Source organism: Rhinopithecus roxellana, chromosome 9 (assembly GCF_007565055.1).
Source record: "Rhinopithecus roxellana isolate Shanxi Qingling chromosome 9, ASM756505v1, whole genome shotgun sequence".
NCBI lineage: Eukaryota > Metazoa > Chordata > Mammalia > Primates > Cercopithecidae > Rhinopithecus > Rhinopithecus roxellana.
In genome coordinates, this window is record NC_044557.1 from 71,453,164 (window position 1) to 71,479,813 (window position 26,650).

Genomic DNA, 26,650 nt, shown 5'->3' on the forward strand with positions numbered 1-26,650 from the left:
AAGTGAAAATTTTAAAAAGTAGGCAAGACTAAGACATGATAAGAATTTGGGCATTGAACAATATAAAGGGGGCAAACTATATACTTTTCAGAGGCATCATGGTATTATGATGACAATTAATTCATATGGATAATAATGGATTAAATTCTTAGAAAAAAAAAGTTTTTCAATTTTCTCTTCCAAGAACGAGAGGAGAGAATAAAAAAATGCAGATAATTTTTCATCACATTTAAAATTTTTCATAAAATTTTACTATGTGAAGGGATACATTTTAATTATCTGGAGAATATATTGCCCATGATGTATAATTGCAGATATACAAATTTTCAATAATATTAAAATATACATAAGGTATATAAACTCTTACATTTACGCAGACATGCAAAGCCTCCTATGTCATAAGTGAATCTCTAATGTAAGGTACTTTTTTAAAGTGGAAGAATAATTAATCATCAATTAACTCTACCTATTTCTACTGCAGTTTGATTACTATGCTCAAATAAATTTTGCAATTGTCTTCTAATGTGAAATGATTCTCATGTGTATAACAACGTATATTCAATGCCTATTACTACCTAAAGCAACCAAGAATGGGGAAAAAATACTTGACTAAAAGGTAAAAATGGAAATACACACCATCTTTGTTTAATCAAGTAATCTTTCATTTTACATAAAATTAATTTCTTTGTTTTTCCCTTGGGTACCCTGTTGGGCAGTTATGAACGCCACATGGCCCTTGCCATTTATTCAGGAGCTCATTTCACTCGCAGAGACATTTCAGGTGTTTCATGTGTGTTAATTTTCCATCTAATTTTTTTCAGCCTGGCTACAATATATTGATTTTATACAAAATATTTCCCATGCATGTGGGAAAGCTTAAGGGGAATCTTTTGTGCTCTGCTATGAGCAGACAAATATAATTTATTTCAGCAACAGCCATTAAAAATGGAATGAAAGTCCTTGGGCAATGCTGTAAACATAGAAAGCAGTTGCCAGATGCTTTTGAAAACTGACACACACACACAAAACTCCACTTTGAAGTTTTGAGTAAATAAGTCGTGTCACCATAAGTAGGTCACCTTGATTCTTACTCTTGTGGTGTAATATACTTGAAGATCGGTACTTGACTACCAGCCCTGGCTCTACGTGGGCTTCTACTCTGAATACAGGGCTTCACTGGTTATTAGGGGTGACACAAAACCAAGAGACAAAGTTGTAATGTTTGGTATGAGTCATAAAGTATGTGGGTTTGTGTAGGATACCAGGCAATCTCTAAGGTGTGTCATACTTCTATGTTAACCAACCTGGCAGCAGAGCTGGGACTAGAACAGAGGTGTCATGATTCCTGCTCCTTCTAAACCACCGTGTCTGCCCTCTTGATGGCATACATCTGCTCCGAGATACTGGAGAGAAACCATCTCAATCTATAATTCCTAGTTCTAGAGAGATAGGTTGGAGAATTAATTATGATTCAGATTAGGTTTGTGTGTGGTCTGTGTGTTCGTGAGGCCTAAACAACTGGCAACATCTCCCTTTAGAACCAAATTTCCACTTAAAATTATACCCAAACTTCAAACTCACTATTCTAAAGGACGTCATCCCACTTGTGAAAATGGAATGTTCACACCTAAAAATAATTAAGATATATGCGAAGATATAATAAATACACAAGTTAAAAGAGGTCTGATAGTTGATATTACATTTGATAATTTGACTTATTTATAAATCCATTAAAAATGTGAGTAATTATTTGTAGGTTACATATTAATATGACTCCTTAGCAGACATAACCCCACTCTGAATGTGAACACCCAAACCAGTACAAGCATGATATTCCAGTGTACTTGAAATCAATTTTCATGTTGATATCCTTTGGCTGATAATAAATTATGAGTTCCTATAGGAAGCTAAAAATGTTACTAGTTTTAAAGGTTCTTTGCAATTGACTTTTAGAAAATCTTATGCTAAAAATAAATATTTTTTTATACACATTTAAAGCTAAACGTACAGTTGCAACATTCTTCAGGTTTTACCTTCTTTTCCTCACTTCTTATAGTATAAAAAATTTCGTGAGGTTTTCACTCTATAGTTGATATAATGCATACATATTTAATGTTGTTAATAAAACTTTTTTTTACTGTCTCTCAGAGTAATTATAGGTGTCATTTGGTTCAGTGTAAAGTAGAATATCTTATCTGTGACGGATGTCTACTGTTCCGTTTTGTCCCTGGATTTTGAAAATATCTGTTGAATTTGACTTGAGTGTGGATGAGTCCAGGAAATGACTTAGTTGAAAGTCTATTCAAACTATTTGTGCTTCTTCACTTTAGCCAACCAGGCTATGAAAGTATAAGGGAAGAAGGATGGAGTTTGCTCATGGTAATATTGGAACATCAAGGAAACACTCTTTTTTTGTGGCCTTTTACCCCTGCAACTTCCAAGCCCAGCTGGAACCAGGAGATATCCCTTTTCAGATAGTTCATCTTGTTTCTGAAGTTAAAAACTCCAATTCCAAATGAGAATTAACCACAAAATTTCAAATCTCCCCCCAAAGATGGGGTTTAGAAATAGTTCATGGGAGAGGTCAAGGACTATGTTATTTTTTATTTTGTTATCATTAGTTTGGCCATTCACTATTCACAATTCTTTTTTTTTTACAAAAATTATGACTTTTCTAAAAGGCAGATAACATGCTCCATCAAAAAGGAGAAATATACCATTTCCAAAAATAAACAGTCAATTTTGCTTTAAGCCATTGGGTTTTATGAAAGGAAGTGCTAGATAGTGTGGTTCATTTTAAGGAAATTGTAAATGCTTGACATATAATTTTCTGTCAAGATAAAGCATTTCCCTCATTAAATGGGAACAAGTACTCACTGTAGTGTTCAGCAGATGACTTCCTGTATTTTTCTTTCTCTTTCTACCTAATCTTAAATTGTGCATTACAAGTACTAAATGAAAAACTGAGTATTTTATCCAGTCAACGAAACTGATACTTTCCATTTTTATCAATGTTTATATGAGTGACATTCAAAAAGTTTTAATTTCCTCCCATCACTTGTGATGTTTTTAGAGTCATTCTTAACTTAAGGGACTTGCAGTTCAAACTATCTCATCCCTTACAGAATGATATAAACTTCATAAACTCAACAGACACTGCATGGGAGGTAAATTCCTTTCAGATGGTAGAATTATTCTGAGAATCAAGCCAAATGACTCCTCAGCACTGAGAAGAAAGCAAATGCCTCATTTCTCCCTTTAAAAAGGCTAGAGGCTCAAATCCCCCAAAATAATGATCAAGTGTTCCATACCATTGCAATAAGCTTCTGGGAAAGACACTTTAGCCCAAATAGTCATCACTTAAATATTTGTAGTATCAGCCATTATGTCTTTGAGATAATGTGAAAGAATTTTTAAAAATGAACTACATGAGAAGCTCCTATGAATTGAAATTTATACTTCTTGTTAGAGAACTAAGTACATAAACATGTTCATGTCTCTCAGTACTTATTTTTAAGTTTCCTCTACTCTGTGCCTCCCCACTTAAAGTTATTATCTGTCCTTTCACATTCAAGTTTATTGAATGTGAGTATACAATGATTTCTGTTCTGACTTCCTCTCACTCATTTTAGTCTTTGAGATATGCAGCTGAGCCATGTAGCATACCAAATCTCTGTATATAGAAGGTTCACTTTTTAAAAATTTGACTGTCATGCTTACTTGCCACTGTAAAGAACATCTTTCATAACTGTCTTTTTTTTAAACCTTCCCAAAACACTTCTCACTACTGTTTTTCACACTAAGTCTATGTTTTTCTTTTGGTGTCTTTTTTTGAATCTGTCCCTTAAAAACTTCAAATTTTTCTGCCTTTGATTTTACACTGTCATTATCTCATACAATGCACTCATAACTCTATATGTAAATGCTCTCAAATTGTACACGAATGTGTGCCCATATCCTTGCATTTTGGGGTTGGGGTAAGTGGAAAGGAAAAAAATAGCATAGTTTGCATCAGGTTTCCTGATGGATCTGTGACCCCCACCTGAATAAGAGCCATTGCTTTATATGCACTTTCTATGATTTTACCTCTTATCTCCTCTGAGGACACATAATTGTTCTCCTTCTAGGATCCGATGTATCTGCCTGCCCGACTCTGTCCCACAGGCAACTCAGTCAAAATGTCCCAAATTAAAACTCACTATTTTTTTCCCTTCCAACCTATTTCTTCTCCCATGTTGCTGGTTTTAAAGAATGTGATGAATGCACCCTCAGTTGTTTAACCTAGAAATGTGCAATTGGTATTAGATTCAACTTCTAGGAAGTCATTATTTCTTGCTGATTCTAATTTTTCTATTTTTAACAATTTCTTCCACTTACTTTTCCATTTACCCCTGTTTAATATGGACCTTATTATTTCTTTCCTAGAAATGACTTTGAAATTCTGACAAAAATCATCAACTCTACCTTCCCTGTCCAACATGGTGCAGTGTGTAACGTACAGTATTCAGAACAAGAATCTGGGTTCAAATCTCAGCTTGCTCACTTGCTAGCAGTACAATATTTAAGCATTATTCACCTCTCTGTACTTAGCTTATCTTTCATATAGAGTTGGTAATAGCACCTATCATACAGTGTTGTTATCAGAATTAAATAAACTAATATATGCAAAGGTCTCAGAAGACTGGTTTGTGTTAAGTATTTGCTGATATAATAATGGTAAAAGCATCCATCTGGTCCCCTACTCCAGGCTTCTCAGCTTTCCAGTATGTTTCTCCTACATTGTCACTGGGGAAATTTTTTTCTAAAATGCAAAGATCACCGTTATCCTTATATACTGACAATGACCGCTCATTGATTTTAGAGAAAAAATGTGGCCTTTTTGGTCTCCGTCAGTTCCTCTCTCTGAACTCATTTTAAGACTTAGGCTACAGCCCGCTCCCATGACTTCTGGAAAATATACATGCTGTTTGTACTCTCTGGTGTGTCCTTCACTTTCTTCATTTTTTAGACGTAACTATCATCTCCCCATTAGAATAAGCTTGCTTATGTTTTAATCCGAGATCAATGATTTCCAGCTTTGTAACTTTGGGCAAATTCTCAAATTCTCTGTGGAGGTTATAAAATGATGCTAGACATGGTAACTCCCTCATGTTGCTGCTGTAAGGGCTAACACATGTAAAGCCTAAGCAAGCTAGAATCATAATAAGGATTCAGTAAAATCCCCAAGAAAACTCTAGAGATGCTGGATTCTGCACTTACCCTTCTGTTCCTGCCATGATTTTAATATTTCTCTGTGAGCTTTGCTGGGGTCCAGGCACCAAAGGCTCACTTCTAGCAAAGAATTCTGAAAAATAATTGTTTACTTGTTTCTCTCCTATCAAACCCTAGGTTCTTTAAAGCCACAGGATGAAATACATCTTTTGTTTTTCCTAGTGGTCTGAGCAATATTTGGCACATTATAGAAAGTTACCAAATATTTGTTAAATAAAAATGAGTAAATATCATTTCCCCAGAACAGAACACTTGCTGCAGAACTGTTTTGAATGAATGGATAAATTTATGAACCACATCTTGCTACAGCAGAAATGAGCTTCAAGCTGATTTGGGCAGTGTGAGACAATCAGACTGTGTAAGTTTATAATACAGTCTAAATACTATTTAAAAAAATTTTATTTTCTTTTTTCCTTTCTTTCTTTTTTAACAGACTTTGTCAGTAAATTCCCAATTATATAATATATTTGCCCCATGTATGTTCCACATGTGATATTTTAATCACCGCTGTACATAGATAACCAGTGATTTTTTTTTATTATTATTATTTTTTGAGACAGAGTCTCACTCTGTTGCCCGGGCTACATCTTAGCTTGCTGCAACCTTTGCCTCCTGGGTTCAAGCAATTCCCCTGCCTCAGCCTCCTGAGTAGCTGGGATTACAGGCATGTGCCACCATGCCTGGCTAATTTCTATATTTTTAGTAGAGATGGGGTTTCACCATATTGGCCAAGCTGGTCTTGAACTTCTGACCTCAAGTGATCCACCCTCCTTGGCCTCCCAAAGTGCTAGGATTACAGGCATGAGCCACCACGCCTGGCCAACTAGTGATTTTTTAATAGTCACAGTAACTGATTATTCTCCCCTGAAAGATGCAAAACCTTGTTTGTATGCCATTATTAATGTAAACTATTTAATTCCAGCAACTATTTAATTTTGGTAATTTTGAATTGCCAAAAACATGAAGCAATCAGCTGAGTCTTGACATTGTGATAACATTGAGGGCAATGTTTCTTTAGTGGATAATGTTTCTAAGAATAAATGTGGCCCAATGTTTGCAGATGAAGGTTAGACAAAAATAAATGTGTTACTCAGAAGCTTTACAAAATGGATGCAACTCAGTTTGAATTGACTATTTGCCTAAGACACCACTATTGTCTATTAGGAACAAGAAGAGGAAAATTTGCAGAATTATTTCAGAGAATGTGTTTATTAGTTGTTCTTACTTAAAAGTATCTCACAACATCAGATGTGTTAGTAGAAAAAGTGCTGTGAAACTAAACAAAAGTACTCTCTTAATGCAAAGACAGATTTACTGTTTCTGGATCAAACAAATGTTTGGCAAAAAAGTACATTTCTAGCCAGCACTTCCTGGGAATTCTTTATCATATAACTTTAATGCATTATAGGCACTTTAGAAGGCATTAAAATAAAGATAACTACTATTATTTTAATATTCACTATGAGTTAACACAGAAGCTATGTGTTTTATACTACCCTTTTTAAATTTTTCAACATTTAAAAAATTAATTAATTCATTTACTTGTTTATGTATGTATTTATTCTAGGCCCTCTATTTCTTTTTTAAATTTAAATTTTATTTTTATTAACAAATAATAACTGTATATATTTATAGAGTAAAACGTGATGTTTTGGTACATGTATACACTGCAGAATGATCAAGCTCATTAACACATCCATTACCTCACATACTTGTCATTTCTTTGTGGTGAGAACATTTACAATCTACTTTTTTGGCAATTTTGAACTACATAATTGACAAATAAAATTTGCATATATTTATGGTGCACTACATACCCACCGAGGAAATACTATGATCCCATTTTAGAGATCAGAAAATGGAGGCCAAAAAAGCTGCCTGGATGACTGCCAACACTCAAACACTGTGGGGCATTGTATTTAAACATTTTCTGCAAAAGGAGTTTTGCTTATAAAGCACATAATGAATGTACTTAACGGAATCTTGTCCATTGAAGGAGAAAGAAGAAACTAAAGTTTAATGAATCAACTGTGTCTTCACAATGTGACCTTTGCTTGTATATTGAGCATCAAATGTAATTCTTTCCCTATTGTGGTGAAATAGACAGAATTCTCCTGACTTTATACATGATGAGACAGCTTCATAAAGGTTAAACTAGTTGCCAATGACAGGGGAAGCTCATTAACTTTTTTTATCTTGCCTTGCAGTATTATATTCAGGCTGTCTCCACAAATTAGTCGGTCAGATTGAAACCAGAAGACCTTCAGGGTGAATTAAAATGGTTGGCTTTTTGGATGATGACACAGCTCGTGTTTTTGAAGATCTTGTAGAACATCTATATTTGAGCTTTAAAATGTACATTTTAGAATATTTGATGCATTTATTGTGGTATATTTATTTAAAAATATTTTGTATATATAAATTTGTAAGTAAAATATTTACATATAATCCTTCAATAAATAATAAATTTATATGATATATAAATTTTGGTCATAAAACAAAGAAAGGCTTTACCCATGTGTGTTAGAATTTGAATAAAATTTCATTTTAATAACTGATATTTAATCTAGTATTATGCTATTAGTCATTTAAAATTTTAAATTCACCATAGCCAAACACTATGGCTCCAGTGAAAACAAAGATATGCGGACAATGAAAATCTTCATAAAAACCTTATGAGAGCCACTTTCCATTTTTGTGTCTCTTATGAGTTCTAAAATAACGAAATATTTAGTTAGAATACTTCATAGTAAGATTAAAGAAAAAAGAGATTAACAAGAAACAAATAAAATCTATGATCATGACAGCTCAGAACCCATTGGAAAATTAGCTAATTCCCTTAAACTAAGATGGCAAATCTTGTAGTTAAATCAGGATTCATCTTAGAATGTTGTCACTAAAAAGAAAAGATATCTAGAGGCCTGGAATATTTAGACCAATTCAGTTTCTATGATTATTATTTCTATTTTTTGGATATACTATATCATAGAATAGACACAGTTACTTTTTTCACTTCCTGAATGGCTATTAATGGTCTATCCTCATTTTTTAAAAAAAATATTTCGGCCGGGCGCGGTGGCTCAAGCCTGTAATCCCAGCACTTTGGGAGGCCGAGACGGGCGGATCACGAGGTCAGGAGATCAAGACCATCCTGGCTCACACGGTGAAACCCCGTCTCTACTAAAAATACAAAAAACTAGCCGGGCGACCTGGCGGGCGCCTGTAGTCCCAGCTACTCGGGAGGCTGAGGCAGGAGAATGGCGTGAACCCGGGAGGCGGAGCTTGCAGTGAGCTGAGATCCGGCCACTGCACTCCAGCCTGGGCGACAGAGCGAGACTCCGTCTCAAAAAAAAAAAAAAAAAAAAAAAAAAAAAAAAAAATATTTCTTAAATTGAACAGATGTTTGCTTCCCTGATATTGCACCCAAAGTTCAAACCTAGCCAGAATATTTACTTTTAAAGTCACACCCTCTTCCTCTAAAAGCTTAAAGACACATTTATTAGGCAAATACTCAGAAAAGAAGTTAAATTACGATAAGTACGCAGACATATGAGCTCTGTGAGAATCACTAGGGCTTGACATCTCTAAAATCATGAAATAAAAACCACTATTCCACTCCATGTGCTTTAAGTCTCAGGATGATAAGAAAAATGTGTTTTCAATCTTTCCCAAAATGTATTCAGCTCAATATGAGAATAGATATATCTCATATTAATACTTAATTTTTAAATACTCATGAGCTCTATTAAAATTCTCTGGCAAAATACTACCATGCTTTTCTTCCAGTGGACTCTTAACTCAAGATTTTGGCAGGGTCTGACTGATTAGCAGGCTTTTCCCTTCCCAATCACATTACTGAGCACACCCAAATGGAGCTCGGAGAACTCACTGTTTAAAAAAAAATTTGCTTTATAAAGTATATTAAAGGCTTGTTTAGACTATCTAAAGGAGATATAACTCAAGGTAATGAAGTGTAATAGAGAAATGTGAAATGTCTTTAAAACAAAATCACTTAATATGGAGTTATCTTCCCTATTCATAGCTATACACGAAAGTATGAAATTGAACAAATTTGTCACATAGCTCAAATCCACTTTTAAATTAAAGGAACCTTCCCATGTGTATGTTGCATATGCTCACTGAACCACTTCATGAATGGTCACATAAGCCACAGCTTAATAACAACAACTTTCAGATATAAGTGGTATTCTCTTTCACTCATCACCATTTACAATTTCATCTTCATTCAGAGAAAGGCTGATTAGAGAAATACAGAAGATGACTTCAAGTTCCAAACTTTGAAGAGCTCTACTGAGGCTCACCAGAGGTTCTGCTTGAAGGAAACAGGTGCAAGCAGAGGCATTCATTCAATAATTGTTAGGTGGATGGATGGATAGACAGATGTATGCCTTCTAAAGAATGACAGACTTGTAGATGTTCCCAAAGGTTAAATGGCTTCAGACATTCTAATGATATCAAAAATTTGTATCTCCACTGTCACAACGACACCCCAGAATTAATGTATCCGCACAGGACTAAGCACAAGTGATCTTAATAAATAATTTTAATAACAATAATCCTGCCTCACTCATAATACTTGTTACAAATAGTCTGTCTGATTTTCTCTGCAACTCACAATTTCCTACTCCATTCCCTTTAAAAGAAAATAATAAATATTAGCTTTAAAATGGAAATCCTCCTGAAACTCTCCCAGCATGATGAACTAATTTTTAACATTGGCTCATTTCTGTCCTATACATAGTTAAGTGTCTAACACCACAATACCAATTATTTATTCACAACAGTATCACAGATTTTATCTAAGGTTAAAAAGACAAAGAAAGAAGAAATTAGAGCACTCTTTCAGAAAGACATTGTGGATTCACAAATTTCAGCTTATGAATAATTCTCTAGGTAGCAACATGAGAAAATTATCAACATAAATTCATAAATGATTCTAACCATAAAGTTCTTCTGCTGCTTTTTACACAACAATCAATGCACTGGAGAAAGCTATATTGAGTATTTACTTGCTCAAAGGAAATAAAATATTAACAATACCAGAGTGAGGAAGACATTCTTACCACCTTCTTTAGTGCAAAGGTTGACAAGGTTGTGGACTGTGTCCATCAGCTCCAGTTGCTGCTTCTGAAGGACACTGTTGTTGGTGGTAGCTCTGTTTAATTGCTTTTCCAGCTCCTGGATTATATATGTTTGACGAGTAACCAAGTCTTGAAGGTTCTCTTTCTCTTCTTTTAAGGTGTCCAACTCTTCCTTGTGTTTTCCTTCCATTTCTAAGATTTTATGTTCTAATAAACTACAAGGAAGTGAAAATAAAACTTAGATTTGAAAAAATATTATACAAAAAAAAAACCTTATAATTCAATTGGTTCCTGAATTTATTTAAGATGAAAAAATTTAATCAGGTATTTCACTGTAAAAATATGTTTTAGTGAGAGACTTAATAATATATATTCTTTAGAATAGGAGTTATATATACAACATGTCAAATAAAAAATTATTAAACCAGATATTGTCAGAGTAATGTTAGATTTTAACTATGATTTTGTTTCTTGGTTTCCTTTGGTATATCTTATATCCAAGGTAGCTAACTTACACCCGAAGAGCTATACTCTAAAGATGTTATAGTATAACTTTCACTAAGGAAATGGGCCTAAGAGGAAACAGAATAGTTTGGGGAAAAAATAAACAACATGTAGAAACTACTTTTTATTCACTTTGCTATATTCATTTGGGGTATTCAAAACATTAACATTGATTAAATTTCACAATAGTTCTGTGGGATCAAGGATAGTATATTGACAATCTGAAAAATCAGAAATAAAAAGAAAAATATGAATCAGAAACACAAAGATTTATGTACAATGACATTAAGACAGAAAAAAAACTCTTATTTTGAAACTGTTGAAAATAATATTTTTAATCATTTTCAGGATATTAGAAAATGCTCAAAATATAATGTTAGGTGAAAAAAGAAAAAACAGCAATATACATTCTCAATCACACACACATACAAAAAGAAAACTATATTGACACAGAAACCACAGGAGCCAAAAGTAATCTATCTAAAGTCATAACGAATTCTTGTGGTTTTTGATAAGTGGTCCTGTATCATAACCACTAGCTTCCTTTATTTCTCAGCTCAAGCTTCAGGATGAGGCTTAATGACACTACAGGTCTCCAAGTTACTGTATAAATGGTAACAAAAGGAAGACTCCATTGGGCTGATGGTATGGTCTTCAGAAAGGAGTTGGGATGCTTTGCTCAGTGTGTTGCGATCTTTAACTCAGGCCCTTTCTTCTCCCTGAGCTCTTTACAGGATATTCCCCTGGTATATTGCACATTAAAAATGATAGAGAAAGCAGAAGCATTCTTGGAGCCTAGCAACTGACTGGAATAAAAAGCATTAACATTTTATGGAGTGTCTAATATACTAGTATTCCTCAGGGAAAAGGCTTACTCAGTTTTCTCAGTTCTGTTTTCAGAAGGTTCAACCCGTCCTTCGTTTACAAGGTGTTATTAAAATGCCACATACCAGAATGGGCACTTAATTTACCCTGGAGAAATACAGCACTGAATCATTCCTTTCAAAAAGGGGACACTAGGGAGTGTTTTAGATTCAATACCTAAATTATAAAATGGAGCATGTTCGAAGAGCCAAATCTTCAAACACCAGGTACTGGGGGACAAATTGTAACATCTGATTGTCCTTTACACAGATTAAGAAGTGTGGGCCCAAGGGTTAAATGGCATAGAAGACTGAGAGGGAATGGAGAGAAGTCCATGTGGCAGAAGCTGTGCCATCCTAGCAGAGGTCAGAAACCTTGTGGATGGGGTGAATATGGCAGAGCATGTTAGATGGTGATGATGATGTCAATCATACTAGTCATGATACCTCTCATTTATGACACGGTTGCTATGTGTAAGGTACTGTTTTTTGTTTTTTTTGTGGGTTTTTTTGAGATGAAATCTCACCCTGTCGCCCAGGCTGGAGTGCAGTGGTGCGATCTCGGCTTACTGCAAACTCCATCTCCCGGGTTCACGCCATTCTCCTGCATCAGCCTCCAGAGTAGCTGGGAAAACAGGCACCCACCACCACGCCCGGCTGATTCTTTACATTTTTAGTAGCGACGGGGTTTCGCTGTGTTAGCCAGTATATTCTCGATCTCCTGATCTCCTGATCCGCCCGCCTCTGCCTCCCAAAGTGCTGGGATTACAGGCGTGAGCCACCGCACCCGGCCGGTGTCAGGTACTGTTTTAAGTGGTTGTTATGAGTTCAATTATGGCCCGCCCATGTTTGCCCCCCAACAACAAAAAAAAAACTATGTGTTGAAGTCCCAACCTTCAGGAACTAAATAATGTGGCCTTATTTAGAAACAAAGTCGTTGCAGATGTAATTAGTTAAGATGAGGTCGTCCTGGAGGAGGATGAGCTTCTAATCCACTATGATTGGTGTCCTTATAAAAAGGGAAATTGTTGAGAGACAGATCAGATTGCGCACAGGGAAAAGGTTGTGTAAAGACTGGAGTAATGCTGCCTCAAGCCAAGGAACTACCGGCAGCTGGGAGAGAGGCCTGGCACGGAGCCTTCCCTAGCGCCTTCAGAGGGAGCCTAGCTCTGCAGGCACCTTGATCCTTGATCTGGGACTTTCAGTCTCCAGAATATTCAGAGAATATATTTCCATTGTTTAAAAGAAGAGGAAGAAGAAAAAGAAGTGTGGCCAGAACTACTCCTGGGCATTCCAAATCTTTGCCAACAAACTTGTACTCCAAAAATATGGCAGGAAAGCTGCCTGTGAAGTCAAGCCCAAAAAATACCTGGAGGCTTCTAAGACTGAACTAATTTATAATACCTTTAGTAGTGTGCACAGATTCACATAGGAAAGTTTCTCATTGAGACCCATTAGCAGAAACGGTGTGACTTCTGCAGTAGAAGAAAAGTCCCATTTCTTTTTTGAATTGCTTTCATTCTACCGACACCAAGAAAGGAGCCCTGCCTTGTACTGATCATAAAGTAAACCCAATTTAGATAGAGTTTGAGTACAGTAATATAGGGAAACTGTGATGATCACTTATTTTTTTTAAATTCTTTTGGAAATGAAAAACTTAGGCAAGGAAAGCAGCTTAAGATGAAAAACAACATCTGTAAGGGGTAGGTATGATTCATCTTCTTTTACCATATATTTTTTCTTTGCTAACTTTTTGTTGGAGAAGTTCGTGGCAAAACACAAACAAAAACAAAAAAACTTCTCCATTGTCTTTATTGGTTAAAAGTTTCATCCCACCTACTGGTTAAGTGGTTAGTGTACTTGCTGTAGGCGTCAAAGGAGATCTTCTCTGTGCCCATTAATTTTTGGCCTTCAGATCCGAGAATTAACCACAACCAGTGTCTTAGCTCATTCTCTGTTTACTTTTTATTTACTTTTCTTGCTACTCCTGAGGTAATGATCAGAGGCAAGATGCCCATAATTTAGAGTTGCTAACTTATAAGAAAATTGTCTTTCAAATTCATAGGCATTATAGTCTACTAGTGAGAAAACTTAGCATTACCTGTTAAACTGACAAGCATGTATATATCAAAATGTGAAAGTTATAGTCACATAATACTGCATAAAATTTCTGAATTGCCATTTTTGTCCTTGAAATAAGATGAGCACAGGCCTTTCAGTTTTCCTAATCAGTAGGTAACATTTTTGTTTGGAAAATATCATGTTATAGTTATAATTTGTATTTATTAGTTGCTAAGTGCCAATAATTCTGTAAAATATAAAATGACACTATTCCTACTGTAGGGTTTGTTTTTAGAGAATAAAAACCTCAAATGAAAATACAGAAGCTATAAGAAACTTCTGTTTCAAACATAATACTTTTTAAAAAAATTTTTGGATCGGTGTTTTTCTACTGTTTATTTTTGATGTATTCCTTGTTCAAGAGGACATATGCGCAGAGACGGCTACTATCTGAGATGTCAGTAAGGGAGGTGGGCTTGTTTGATTTGTTTTGTTTTTCAGGATCATTTGGAAAGAGCTGAGGATGGAAAGTTGATCAAAGAAATCCTGGTACCAAAGGAAACAATTCTGAACACTGGCTTATGGAAAAGATCTGCTTTTCTGAGTAAAAGGAATAGATAATATGTATAATATATAATATAATGTACATTAGCATGTTACACAGAACATTAATTTTCATAATTCATCAAACAACCTTTAATGCTCCCTTACTAGCAGGTATCAAAAGATACCAATTTAGTTTGTCATCTTAGAATAGACAGTACATGCAACATGAAAAAGAGACTGTCCATGAAACGAAGAAGCCTAATCTACATCACAGACATTCCAAAGGATTTGGAAACCCAAGTAATATGCATAACAAGTACAAGCAAATTGGAAACATGTTACATTGTTTCTCTAATGGCTGGTCTTACCAGTTAATTATCTCTTCTCATTTTCTCATCACATTTCTTCACTCGGAGTGCCCTTAATAACATTTGTACTTCAGTAATGATCTACTAACTTTATTTATTAGGGACATTTTTTCATATTAATGACAACTTTTTAGACTTCTTCAGGCAAGAGTGATCTCTTCTTGACCCTTCCATTTCTTTTGACCACATTCATCCCTTTTTTCATCTTCTCTTCATATTTGGCTTCCAAAAGACTGCTCTCTTCTCTTTGATTCCTCCCATCTATTGGCTAGTATCTACTTTGGAAATCAGCCCTTCCTTGCCGTTACTTCCAAAATGGTTTCAATGTAAACCTCACTTGCCAGAAAACTCTATATACCATCTCTACTTATTATCTTATTCTTGTAAAACACCGTTGTAGTTATGTTGCATTTTAAAACCTTTACCTCCTTTGATTCTTAAAGCAATATAGTAACATAGACTGAGCAGATGTTACACACCCTCATGAATAGGTACGAATCAAATGTTTCCTTCAAAATCATGCAGATATTAAGTGTCAGAATCAGGATAAAAAGCCATGTCTTCTAAGTCGTTAGATTGGAAATCAACTCAAGACATCCCACTGCTATCTCAATGAACATCCTATAGTTTCATCTCTTTAAGTTAATACACTGTAATCTCTTCCTATTTCTTTTATTCATCATGTTATACCAGGAACCAAGGCACTACCTTCACATCTCTTTGGTATTTGGGCTGCTTTCCATTTAGTTATTCTGGGAGCTTATCTTTCACAATATTTGAACCTGTTTATCTTTCCCACATATAAAAACAGAATTACTTTGTCAAGCCAATTTTTAACATCTGGACTAGAATTTTCTTCAATACTACCCTGTCTTAACACCTCTTCTATTACAGTTATTTGTTAATTTTAATTTTATTTTTAATATGTTACTCATATTTCATTTTGTACCCTGAAGCCTATCATTGATTCTTTATTATTTTCCTTATCCAGGTCCGTTGGGAGGGACTACTTCAGCCAGCATGGAGATCTTTATATAGAGAGGTTGATCTGAAGGACAACATTGCAGCCCCAGTGTCCTAAAGTTAGGTAGTCAAAGTAGTCAGATTTTCCCTAATGACAGTCTCAGCTGCACATTTAGCTTAGGTTTGCATTTTAAACACAAAACCTGGATGGTAACTGAACACCAGTGCATTGTTGCCTAGAGCATATTCAGTATATTTTTTCAAGCAAAATAAGAGTTTCATTGTTACGATTTAGGGAAGCCTATATTAAACAAACAGTTTTTGTTAGGATCCATCTTTTAGGATTGGGTTCCATAGAATAATGCTTTATGAAACCATGCACCTAAATCTATACAAATTGAGCTAGAAATCCAAGGAGAGAGTTTCTCACAGAGGTCTCAGGACTTCCTGTTTCCCATCTTTCTGGAAACACTTTGAGAATAGACATGCATAGAATTCTGGCACTTAGCTTCTATTTGAGGCAAAGGTGCACTTTAATGAATAAAATAAACAAAATAATCTGTGCCCTGAACTTTAGTAAAAGGTTCTAAATGAGTGTATACTAAGTCCTATTTGAAGTTTTTGGTAGACTGCCCCATATCCCTATTTTACACTGCCTTCTCCAACATCTTATTGGAAATATTTCAAATCATTGAACATATCTTGAAACTTTCACAGAAAAGGATATCCCTTTCAAATTGTTTTCCACAATCGAGTTCTTAACATAGCAGCCAATGAATTCACAGTGGTGACAGTTGCCTAAGCTCTATGAGTATAAATATAGCCCTTCAAACAAGGAGGAAGATGTTGAAAATATAGAAACCTCATTTTTATCTGTCTGAACCCACTTACAGATGTTTCAATATTTTCCACTATTTTCAATATGTATGGTGTCAACATGTGTTGCAAATATGGGTTTGTAAAGGGTGATTTTTCTCCCCATTTAAATACACACAGATTTAGTTCAGGTTAAATTTATACTTTACATGTCTAATTGGAACACAATACATTTTCTCTCAGTGTCTGAAATCATATTTGTTTGGAAATTCAAATTTGGAGCAGAAGCATATACTATAAGTAAATATTAGCAAATCAATGTAAAGTTTGGGGTAAAGAAGAATAAGCTAAATGTGTTATAGAAACCAGCATCTAAGAAGAAAAAAGATTGATACATTTCATAATACAGAGATGTAATGTTTCTATTAAAAAATAAGTTGAACAATAAATAATAAACTAGATAAAAATTTGTAACATATATTACAAAGTTTTACTATCCATTAAAGAGCTCATATGAGTTAATTTAAAAAAGGATAAACAATATAATAGAAAAAATGTTAAACATACATAAATAGGCTAGTATGTAGTCAGAGAAAAAGAAATCTAGTCACAGATGAAATGCAAATGGTTAATACACATAAAAACATGCACAACTTAACTTCTCAAGGAGCCTGGATTCATTAGATGGCTAGCAAAGTTTTGGGAAATTTGAAAGCCCAGGCATTCTTAGGGAGAAGGTAAAATTTGAAGATAACTTGTGAATATCTATATAAAATTTAAATCATCACCTCAACAATTATAGTCTTGATAAATTATATATTTATTAATGTAATACTTATAATAGGTTATAAATTATAGTGGATCTATAAAAATAGATTGCTACTCATTCTTGAAAATAAATGAAGTATATCTGTATATGGTTATATGCATAATATATATACAACAAATTGTTATAAAATAAATAGTAGAAAAAACCCAATGTTAAAATAATCTATACATATATGCACACATCATATAAACAAGTATGTGTGCATGTGTGCAATTATGTATGAGTGTATGTCTGTGCAAAGACACACATAAACATGCACACTCTATATACACACAGGTTAGTATGTTTACAGAAAACATCTGGAGGAGTAAGCACTGAACTTAATCTCTTAATGATGATTCTCTGCTAGCAGGTGGTATGGTGTAGGGGTGTGGAATTAGGGGAAATTTGACTTACAACTGTATATGCATGTATATAATTTAATATACATGTATATACATCGTTTGTCTTGTTTTTATTTATCACAGAAATGGAGGAAACAGTCATAGGTCTAGAATGGCCTGTGCAAATGCTATCTAGAAATTTTAAAGGTGGGCTGAATTAGTGAACCTGAGTATACAAGAGTAACATTGGCCTGTGCAAATGCTATCTAGAAATTTTAAAGGTGGGCTGAATTAGTGAACCTGAGTATACAAGAGTAACATTGGCCTGTGCAAATGCTATCTAGAAATTTTAAAGGTGGGCTGAATTAGTGAACCTCAGAGTATACAATAGTAATATTGAGTGCCATGCAATGGGCTTTTGGCAATGCAGAATAGTGGTGTAAACACAATCTCTATTTTATTCATGTTAAAAACAATAAATGGATTAACAATATTTAATGTAAGCAATATGATTTGTGTTTTCCACTAAAAGTATTTTCATTAGTTGTGTGTGTGTGTGAGTCTTTGTGTGTGTGAGTCTCTGTGTGCGTATGGATAAATGGCATTTGTTGGGTTAGAGCTATTGGGACATTTCCCAGTTCCTTATTCATTTAACATTCAAAATGCATTTAATACTAAATAGGCTTATGTGTAGAAAATTGTGCCCAGGAGCAGGAAGACAATGAAAATAAAACATATTCTCTGTGTCCTAGAAGGTCACAGCCTAATAATATGGATATAAATAAATAAACATGCATACACACAAACATACATATATTATAATGTGATCAGCTAAGTGAAATTATGGGGAGAAAACAGGTACAGTGTTATCACATAGGTTGTAATGAGCAAATCTATCTGATAGAGCCAGAGATGGATTGTTAGAGAGGTTGACACATGCAATGAGTTTCCAAGGATGAAGAGAAATTTGTGAGTTGAATAAGAAATGTCAGGCAAACATCAGATATGTCTGAAATAACATTGTGTGTTCAGTGCCATACTAACAACTAACATGATTAAACACTGCTGTCAGGCACTGTTCTCAGAGATTTATACACATTAACTCAATCTTCACATTAACTTCATACAGTACAATTATTGTCATTGTTATATTACAATTCAGGAAACCAAAACACACAGAATCTATGTAAGTTGCACAAAGTCACACAAATAATATGTGACTGAGTCGATTATCCCAGGAATCAAGGAAAAGTGAAACCAGGCAGTCTGGCCTCAGAGCTCATGCTCTTAACTATTAGGGTGTATCCTCTAAAAAATAAGATTATTGAAAGTAAGTTGCAAAGGTAAGATTGTAATGATCATGGACTGTATCCTGTACTAAAGAACTTGAACTTTCTTCTATCAGTTATAGAGAATCGTCATGTGGTTGAGAGAGAAAAATAGTCTGACTTGCATTTTAGAAAAAAGACTTTGGCACAGCTTCTGGATAAGGACTAGAGTGGCACATAGCTTAAAACACAGAGGTCATTGCAATGGCCTAGACAAGAATTCATGGCAGCTTGACCTATGACATAGTCAGTGGGAATGGAAAGGATGGGATGGATCAGAAAAATATTTAGAAGATGGAATTGATAGCATCAACAGTGAGTGCTGAGTTTTGGGGGATTAGGGAAAGAGAAGAATAAGATGATCCTTAGATTTCCAATTTGATCAGAATTGTATTTCATGCCAAGATACTACGGTTATTATAATTTAAAAAAAGGAAAATGTTATATGCTATTAAATATTACTTTTAAAATTAACAGGGGAAAAAAGGTAACATTCTAGTCTGCAGGTGTTCTATTTACAAGAAAAAGACTAGAATAATATACATTCAAAAAGTCACCTTTTTTATCCTTATTATAAACAACTAACATAATTCAGCCTAGCTTAATGTTAGAAGTTAGCAAGTTACTTAAGCACTTTGTAAATAACTTATCAAATGAAAGATAGCTTTAATTTAAAAGACTATGATTTCACTTTTCATTTCTTTAGGCATATTAAATATCAAACATCAATACTATATTTTATTACAATAATTAGTAAGGCATAATTTGGTATCTTGAAGTTGCACATGCTTCAATTACTTAAAATTAATTAACTTAATAACTTCCCATAACTCCAGCTAGAAGATAGATGAGCATGTCAAATAAGTTCAGTGAATTCCCAAGGTAAAATAAATAGTTTATATCTTCTGCTCTAATATTAGAAGGACTAAACAATGACCTATATAGTGACAGGCCAAAAACAACTGGTCTACCCCTTTCTTCAAATGAATATTTGTTTGTTTTAAGAGAATAACTTGACAACTACATCAATCATACTTGAGTCCTCATCACATTGCAAAAATATTTTTGTAATAATTAAGGCAGAGAATCATCACGAACTTGAACCCTAATTTTGCCACATCCTTAGCTGTTTGGTCACAAGCAACTTACTTGATTTCTGTGAGCCTTGGGGCTTTTTTTATGTGTAAAATAGAAATAATAATACATACTTTGCAGGATTGGCTGGAGGATTGGAAACAGTAAGTTAAAGCACCTGGCACAGAGGTTTGCTTGTAGTAGTAGCTAGGTGGCAGCTAGTATTGCTCAAACTATGTAGGAATGGCCATCGCATGTCTCGTTTCAGTTCACTTTGAATGGTCTTACTGAAGACTTCCTTAATCTTCACTCTGCATATTCAGCACAATCAAGAAAGCCCATGTACTCCGTCTTTGTATACACGGAGTGTTGATTTCCCTTCCTGTATACCCTGGTGAGGCAGAAGGGCTCCTTCTGTAATATTCTTTTGCCTGGCTGTGCTTCTGCCTTGCAAAATGTTGGGGTTAAGTCAGAGATGGGCAGGTGCTGGGAAAACTGGCCACTGACCAAACCTTTCGACTAACAGATCCAGTCTCATATTTGGTTCAACTGAAGGAAACTGCATTAGGTCATCATTACTTGTACACCTCTTTTCCACTGTTTTAGAAGCAGTAGGAAACATACTGGAGGAAACTAGTGAAAGTTTACATTTTGTGTTCTACTTTGTGCTCATATCATTCCCTTTGTGGGCAAGGTAAAATATGAATGCTTCCCATTTACTTAGGTTCTTGGTTATGTAATTCCAATTATATGGGTGAGTTACAGATTCCTTACTCCCAAGAATTGTTTTTTTGAGGTAAGAAACAAAACCAGGTTTTAAGATTCGGGTAGCATCCAACAAAAGAAAAACATATTGCCTAAAGAGAGCAAACTGGAAGCTTTTTAGAATGACTCCCTCTGGACTGTTAGGAAAACAAACAGCAGAGCAAACGTTGCTAATCCTGTTTCTGCTTTGTGCTTCTGGCCATGTAGGGGATAGAGAAGTCAATCTAATGAGGCCAAAAATCCATTTCCAATCCTACAAGTGATGCATTTAATTTGTCAGGATGTAAATCAGCAGGACCTCTCAGCATGTTTGTGTAGTATAATCCTAACCATAAAATATTCCTCCTCATTTTGCCAAAGTGGTGGTGGACCTTCCTAAGGGCCAGCTCACTGACTTGGCGGCTGAAGCCCCATCTTACTCAAAGCTGGTAAGTCCCACACCCAGACACAACCCTGACACTCCTTGGGGGAGGAAGCAAAGCTTAATTTAGATAATCCCCCCTGCAAAGCGTATTAGCTGATCCAAACCAGACCTGACCAACTAAAGGCATGTTGTTGCTGCATTTCAGAGATGCCTTAATGTAGAAATAGCTTCTTGATGCATTTGGAGCATTAAGATTCGTATAAGGAATAACTAGTGATAATCGATAAACTATTTTTTTAAAAAACATAAACAGCTTCATGCTTGACTTTGAACCTCTCTCCACTTAAATAGGAGGAGCACATTTCTTCATATGTATCACAAATGGGTATTTTTTATTTGTATAAAGAAAAACACTTATCTTTTTTTTAAGTTGTTTGTGGAAGACTATGTCTAATTTAGGAACAAATGTTCTGCCAACACTCCATCACACACATTAGGCCCTTAGACAAGAAGATAGACAGATAACTACAGAGATACAGCAATACCAGGAGGTATAGCAATTGATAGAAAAATACCCCAGAACCACATGTAAGATAATGCCATACTTATGCCACCAATTCAAAAAAGAAAGAGATGTAGAATGCGAGTATAAGAGGCATGCAAGTTTTTGTCTGTATGAGCACAGAAGTGAATTTCCAATTAAAACCTAAATCTCTGAATTTGTAGTAAAAAAACTATATTACTAGAGAAAGAAATTGCTATAATCCTGAAAAAATTAACATTAGCAATAAATGATGTGATTTACAGATGTAAGAAAACCTGAGTTTTCTGTTGAAATTAGAATTTAATGAGGGAGGAACAGTTCATCAGCAGAAGGCACAAATATGTTTGGGATCAGAAGTCAGATTCCTTTGAGATACTGAAGTGCATGGAGAAGCCCCTTCTACCTGACCCAGAGTGGAGCTCTTTTGAGACCTTGCATCCTAACTCACTTTTAATGATAGAGCAGAGAGAACAACTTTTAAACAGTTTGCCTTTAAAATATAATATTTCATAGTGAAAATTCTATAGTAGGAAATGATACCAGATGCTGCATAAAAATCATGATGGGAAGACAAGAAAATCTGAAATGGTCCAGAATTAAGGGAGAAAGGATACATTTTTAGAAAGAAGGAAGGAAGGAAGGAAGGAAGGAAGGAAGGAAGGAAGGAAGGAAGGAAGGAAGGAAGGAAGGAGGAGGGAGGAGGGAGGGAGGGAGGGAGGGAGGGAGGGAGGGAGGGAAGGAAGGAAGGAAGGAAGGAGGGAGGGAGGGAGGGAGGGAGGGAAGAAAGGAAGGAAGGAAGGAAGGAAGGAAGGAAGGAAGGAAGGAAGGAAGGAAGGAAGGAAGGAAGGAAGGAGGGAGGGAGGGAAGGAGGGAGGGAGGGAGGGAGGGAGGGAAGGAAGGAAGGAAGGAAGGAAGGAAGGAAGGAAGGAAGGAAGGAGGGAGGGAGGGAGGGAGGGAGGGAGGGAGGGAGGGAAGGAAGGAAGGAAGGAAGGAAGGAAGGAAGGAAGGAAGGAAGGAGGGAGAAAAAAAGAAAAAGAGAAAGAAAGAAAGAGAGAGAGAAAGAGAAGGGAAAGGAAAGAAGGAAGCAAGGAAGGAAGGAAGGAAGGAAAAATATGAGAAGGAGGGAAGGAAAGAGAAAGAGACAGAGTACCTGAGTACAAATGGTGCATAAAGATGGCATTTGATTTTGCAGTTAGGGAGGAGACTTTTCAGGCCTCCCAGTTTATATTATAGTATCACGACAGCTCAAGGGTCAGATACAGACAAAGACATAATATGCAGATCAGTAGGGAAGAACTAAAGAACGTAAATTCATGCGGGCAACTCTTTCAGAAATAAATCAGGTGGTAACAACTACTGAGAGATAGATTCAAACCACCTTAGGTTATACTAGTAAAATGAAATACACAGTTACTAAGAATATTAGAGAATATTTTATTAATGCAAAATGATATCTATCTCCAAAGAAGTCGGACTTCCAGACTGTGTGTAAGGTACGACAGAACTTTTTGTGAAAATGATATTTATATATAACATGAAGCAAAATAGGCAGCTCTTTCTGTATGATAAAGCTGTGGTTTTTAATTTTCCTGTGTGTTTTTTTTTGTCCTTATCCTATAATAAATGTGCTATTTGTATAATTATAAAAGCAAACAACAACTCAGAAAAATAAGGGGAAATTGTCATTGTTTTACTTATCCACGATTCCTGGACAAAATGTTCACAAATAGCATTTTGAAATATGACTGTAAATGTGGTTCACTTTTGGTGACAAAATTAAACCATAAAGGGGTGACCCTAGATTAAGGGATGGTTCAAGTAAAGTATACTTGCTACATACACGTATAAGTCTGGTTACTGTGAAATTGCAGGGCAATAAATGGTATATTTCAACAGGATTGTTAATTCTAGAACATTTAATCATGCAATCAGGGCCAAGTCCTGTCAGATTTATTTGTAGTTATACAGTTAACCCCATGTCACAGTGCAAGGATAAATAAATGTAACACTTAGAAACACAAGTCATGCAGCAAGAGTGATCCCTTTCAGATTCTAAACCAACAGCCAGGTTTGTATTTTTCATGCAGAAGTTTAATTGTAATTGTTGCCATTATGCTCTATTTTTAGCATGAAGTTGGGAAATTCTTTTAGTTTGTAGATAGTATGAAGAGGCCATGTGTTATAATGGAAATATGAGGACTAGCAGCAAAGACACCTAAATTACATTCCAATTTCTGCCACTAGCAAGCTGTATGACCCTGGACAAGTCACTCCCTTCCACTGAGTCTCTGTTCCCTCACTTGTAAAGAACAGAACTAGTTAGCCAGGCGAGGTGGCGGGCGCCTGTAATCCCAGCTACTCAGGAGGCTGAGGCAGGAGAATGGCATGAACCTGAGAGGCGGAGCTTGCAGTGAGCTGAGATCCGGCCACTGCACTCCAGCCTGGGTGACAGAACCAGACTCTGTCTCAAAAAAAAAAAAAAAAAAAAAAAAAAGAACAGAACTAGCAGTCTTCTTAGATGCCTTCCTGGTGTGGAATATAAAGGGAACTCTAGTGCCACCAATTCAATGGCATTTAACCAGTTTCTAGCAATACAGTGGTCTTTACCTCAATATTATGCATAGGAACTGAACCTTCTTCAAGTTATCCAGATACCCAGAAGAAAATTCAATTTAATGCAAGAAACTTGTCCTAAGGAAGTCAGTGTTTTGAATTGTTCATCATCAATGTTAATGACTTCAAAATAATAGTCTTTCACTGTCCCAGCTCTCAAGATGTCTAAGCTCCAATTCAATCAACAGAAATGATTCATAATTTATGAAACAAGATGGTGTGATAACATCTATAAAGGTAAACAAAGGCATTTACTATGTCCAAAATAAATAGCTATAAATGAAAACTAAAAACCCGAACCCTTGATCAGCTTTACAGGTAAATTATTTTCTAGAAAAAAATATACATTTTCCTTCTCTCTAGTGCCATATTTCTGAATTCAGCAACCCTGTAGCTTTGTAAAAGCCTAAGAATTGGGGGGTTGAGTAGGAATTTAAGAGGCTCTAGTCTCTGTTGTTACAGGTTTTGATTATACTGAAAAATGTCAATATTTTATGTCACTGAATTTAGTCATAGAATCAAATTTTTGTAGATATGGTGAGATTCGAACTACTAACCATTAGAGAAATTAATGTTAAAAGTTATAAAAAGCAAATATTTCAAGAGTGTCAGCAACAGTATTAATTCATTACTGACATACTAGCTGTATTCACCTTAAGGTCTCCTTTCTTTTTATATTAATATTAATTTGGCTCTATATTTCATTTTTTAAACCACCTCAACCTATTTGTTTAAGAGTTGGCAGAGAGGTGAAGGATATAAATAAGTACACACCAAAACATTTTTGGAATAAAGCAATCCTCACCTGTTTTTTTCATGGATCTTCAAGATTTCATTTGTCTGTTGAAGAAGTTGCTTCTCTAGCTTGTAGGTTGATAATGAATTCTCCAGCAGCTGTATCTCAAGTCGAGAAGTTTGATTTAGTACCTTAAGATAAAAGATGAAAATATTTCAAACTTCAATCACAAATCAATGAATGTTTTTAAGTTTTATTTTGTCTTTAAATAATATTTCTTCAAGAATAATTAAACAAATGGTTTACATTCTACCAACTAATGTTTTACATGCCTTTCAGATATTATTTTGGTTTGAGATTGAAATTGCAATTTAGGACTTTTGTGTCCTAAAACCCTAGGATATTCTCTTGTGCTAGTTGCTTCATATAGTTTATCTCCAATATCTGTAAATGCAAGATTAGTATTAAGTACAAGGTCTTAGATGTTGTGGATAATTAAGAATAACTAATAGGCATGTAAAAGATACCTACCTTGATGCATCACCTGACAAAAAACAATTAGAAATGTGCAAAAATCTCTTGACATAGTTTAGAAAAACTCATTATAACACATTTACAGAATGCCTATCACACCAGGTCATGCTAGCCCTTCTGGATATCATGACCACCTGTTGAAGGAGAAATTGTTATCATCACTTTACAAATGAGAAACCTGAGCTTCAGAGAGAAGCCCAAGTTCACACAGGAGACAAGGGAAGAGTGGGGTTTCAAACCCAGGTAGTTTTATTCTGATTCTGCTGCTCTGCAAAGAAAATTGAGGAGAGGGTGAGTCAAACCATTCTGAGGAAATGAAATGACCCAGAACCCAGATTGTATGAGAGACAGATTGTTCTCACCCTTTCAAGTACTTTCACTACTACTACTCTGGTGGTCCTCTAGAAACTGTGAAGGCTCAATTCATCTTGAACCACAATGACCCATGTGTCTAGCTGGGCCTTCTTATGACCTAAGTCTGTGAGCTGTGCACCCAAACCTATCATTCTCCAGGCAAAGAATGCACACTCCAGTCCTAGCAGATGCCTTCAAACTGTGTCAATGCCCTGTTCCTGACTCTGTCTTGTCCCTCCCTCTCTTTCCACCTTAAAGGAGGTATAAAAGGAAATAAAGAACATAAATTAATTTAAAAAGCTCTTCACATTATTTGAAACATTTTTAAACTACCACATCTTTCCCAAAACTACTTATTTAAAAGGACCTGGAAATACTTCTGCCAGGTCAATATCAATGTAAATTTCTTCTACAAATGATGCCATTAGAGCTGTCCTCCTCTGTAGCATCTCTAAATCTAGGATTATATCGGATGCACACAGAAAGTCTGTTCAACATATACCAACAGGGCCAGGTGTGGTGGCTCATGCCTGTACTCCCAACACTTTGGGAGGCTATAGCAGGTGGCTTGCTTGAGCTCAGGAGTTCAAGACCAGCCTGGGCAACATGGCAAAACCCCATCTCTACAAAAACATGCAAAAATTAACTGGGCATGTTGGTGCGTGCCTGTAGTCCCAGCTACTTGGGAGGCT

General features: G+C 35.4%; 1 protein-coding gene across 3 annotated transcripts in view; it reads right to left on the reverse strand.

Moving 5' to 3' along the window:
* Positions 1–26,650, reverse strand: part of ANGPT1 (angiopoietin 1) — a 268,345-nt gene that overhangs the window by 68,230 nt on the left and 173,465 nt on the right. For 2 of the 3 annotated variants that reach the window (XM_010370816.2, XM_030938246.1), the window contains 2 exons: positions 25,140–25,261; positions 10,356–10,588 (listed from right to left, as the gene is read on the reverse strand). In XM_010370816.2, coding sequence (XP_010369118.1) covers positions 10,356–10,588; positions 25,140–25,261 — 355 coding nt within the window. The remainder of the gene's footprint in view (positions 1–10,355; positions 10,589–25,139; positions 25,262–26,650) is intronic. The other variant, XM_010370817.2, reaches the window with a different exon arrangement.